Below are 2,649 nucleotides of genomic sequence, written 5' to 3'. Positions count from 1 at the left end.
GTGTGTGTGTGTGTGTGTGTGTGTGTGTGTGTGTGTGCGTGTGCGTGTGTGTGTGTGTGTGTGTGTGTGTGTGTATGTGCGTGTGTGTGTCTGTACACGTATCTATCTGTATTTAAAGTATTGGTGCTTCAATTTACAGTAGTGAAAATATACATTCTATACACTGTGCATAATCAGCAATACATGTATATTAAGTTAAAATAACTCAAGGAAGATAATTAAATAATCTGCATAATGAATATTGATTAGGAAGGCTTGTATATTTATATATAATATATCTTATTAATTATTAGAAAATACTGTGGAAAACAAATTACATGAAATATATTAAATGCACAAAATTCATGGTTTTTAATAAATAGGTCACAGTAATCTAATTTCTAGAAAAAGAAATTGTAATGCAGAACAAAAAATATATATATAAATATATATTTACTTACAAGGAATGGATGAATATTGCTGGCTCCAAGCAGATGAATAATTCTGGTAATTATAATAAGCAATTTTGGAAGAATAAAGCTGCGCAGACTATACATTCCGTAATGTAATTCTTGTCTCCTTCCTTTTGGCTCTCTTTCTAAATTTGGTGGCATGTATTCATATGGACGGAATCCATAACCATAGATTTCACTGTGAACCACTAAGAAAAAGAAAAAAAAATTGGTAAAATAATATTTATTCATTGATTGTATTATGCTTCTGATTTTTAACCTTTTTAATACTAACATTCCTGAGACTCTCTCCGGTTCCAATCATACAAATTTTCTGTTTAAAGTGATCTAAATTAAAACCTTTTGTCAAAACTTCATATCGATATGTTCCAAACACCTACGAAATTCTTCATAATTCTCAAAACTATTTGAAAGAAACTCAGTGTATTTCAACAGAAATACGGTAACAAAAAAATTGACATGATCTAAATTAGAACTTTCAATAAAATTTCATGGTAATTTAAGTTTCAAACACCAGCGTAACCCTTAAGTGATACAAACCGGAAAGACTTTGAGGCCATAATCCATTGGGCTGATGGAACAAACGGTTTGAAGTGTAATAGCCGAAATCAGAGATCATCTTTTAGTAGATATAACATAAAACTATAGAATATATATAGTTTTACATACTAATAAAATAGCTTTAGACACTTTATCCTTTGTTTTCTACATACATCCATCAATTTCAATCTCAACAGAAAAAAAAAAAAAAACTTTAGTCATTTTGGTTGCACACACCAAAACACTGTGTGTCTCAAAAGGGTTAATAATGACAAAGTTATTTTACTAAATTTTTCATTATTATCAAAACAAATACAATGTATTTCAACTGAAATGTCCTTTTCTACTCTTGGCACAAGGCCTGAAATTTTGGGAGAGGAGGCCAGTTGATTAGATTGACTCCAGTACACAATTGGTACTTAATTTATCGACCCCGAAAGAATGAAAGGCAAACGTAAATACACACGAAATACCGCTAAGCCTTTCGCCTGGTGTGCTAAGGTTTCTTATTTTTTTATTGCCCACAAGAGGCTAAACATAGAGGGGACAAACAAGGAGAGACAAAGGGATTAAGTCGATTACATCAACCCCAGTGCGTAAGTGGTACTTAATTTTATCGACCCTGAAAGGATGAAAGGCATAGTCAACCTCGGCGGAATTTGAACTCAGAACATAATGGCAGACGAAATACCACTAAGCATTTCACTCGGCATGCTAACGTCTCTGCCAGCTCGCCGCCTTAAGTTGTGCTAATGTTTCTGCCAGCTCAATGCCTTCATTCCAACTAAAACATTGATACAAAATAGAGTTCTGTTGTTTTGTTTTTTACATATGAATCTCTTTTTTTATTTTCTTCTATATTTTTAATGGCTTAATCAGGGCTGTAATAGCATGACCCAATTGTCAGAGCCTTCAAGACCAATGTTCAGAGAAGACGGCGATTGGTCGGGTTGCACCCTGGCGCGAAATAGAACAAGAGACAAAAGAACGCCAATATCAACCAATCAGAGTGGTGGACACAACAGGGTCCAAAGATGCAGCTGAAGGCTAGCTGTTATCCGCATTCATGTATATATAAGAGAGAGAGAACGAAGCTTTGCTACAGTTTCTATGGCTGGATACCTTTCCTAATGACAACCACTTTACAAAGCATGTTGGGTGCTTTTTACATGCCACTGGCACAGGTGCATTTGTGCAACACCAGCACGAGTGCATTTTATATGGCACTGGCCCCTGTGAAGGACATTCCTGTATGTTTGGATGACTGTGATTTTATTAACCTAATGCATCTTCTCAAGTACAGCAAATTCAAAACCAATAAGACATGTGGAAGGAAGGCTTTCCCTCAGGGAAGCATATGACATGGAATAGCAAAATCTGAAAGGAAACTAACATCCTGAATTATCATAAGGCCCCCAGTAATATACGAGGAAAATGGAAGAGAGGATATCCTAAAAATGGTTGGCAGGGGAGTAGTGAGGCAGAGTTGAAAAAAAACAGGGACTCAACTGGAGGGTCAGAAAACAGTGATAAAAGTCATCAATGGCCTATGCTCCATGGGGGAGCAAAGGCCTGAAGTAAGTAATAGGATGACATTGGTCCTCATCTCCTTCTCCTTTTAATGACCCTGATGGTGGTGAGGAGGAGGGGGAGGGGA

The 2,649-nt window shown here is 36.0% G+C and overlaps 1 protein-coding gene across 1 annotated transcript in view; it reads right to left on the bottom strand.

The window, feature by feature from the left end:
• LOC106876918 (uncharacterized) overlaps nt 1–2,649 on the bottom strand; it is a 29,690-nt gene that overhangs the window by 23,123 nt on the left and 3,918 nt on the right. The window contains exon 2 of the mRNA XM_052973621.1: nt 441–640. Coding sequence (XP_052829581.1) covers nt 441–593 — 153 coding nt within the window. The 5' untranslated portion in view covers nt 594–640. The remainder of the gene's footprint in view (nt 1–440; nt 641–2,649) is intronic.

This window comes from Octopus bimaculoides, chromosome 16 (assembly GCF_001194135.2).
Source record: "Octopus bimaculoides isolate UCB-OBI-ISO-001 chromosome 16, ASM119413v2, whole genome shotgun sequence".
Classification (NCBI taxonomy): domain Eukaryota; kingdom Metazoa; phylum Mollusca; class Cephalopoda; order Octopoda; family Octopodidae; genus Octopus; species Octopus bimaculoides.
The sequence above is the reverse complement of the archived record's forward strand: the minus strand, read 5'-3'. Positions and strand labels throughout refer to the sequence as shown.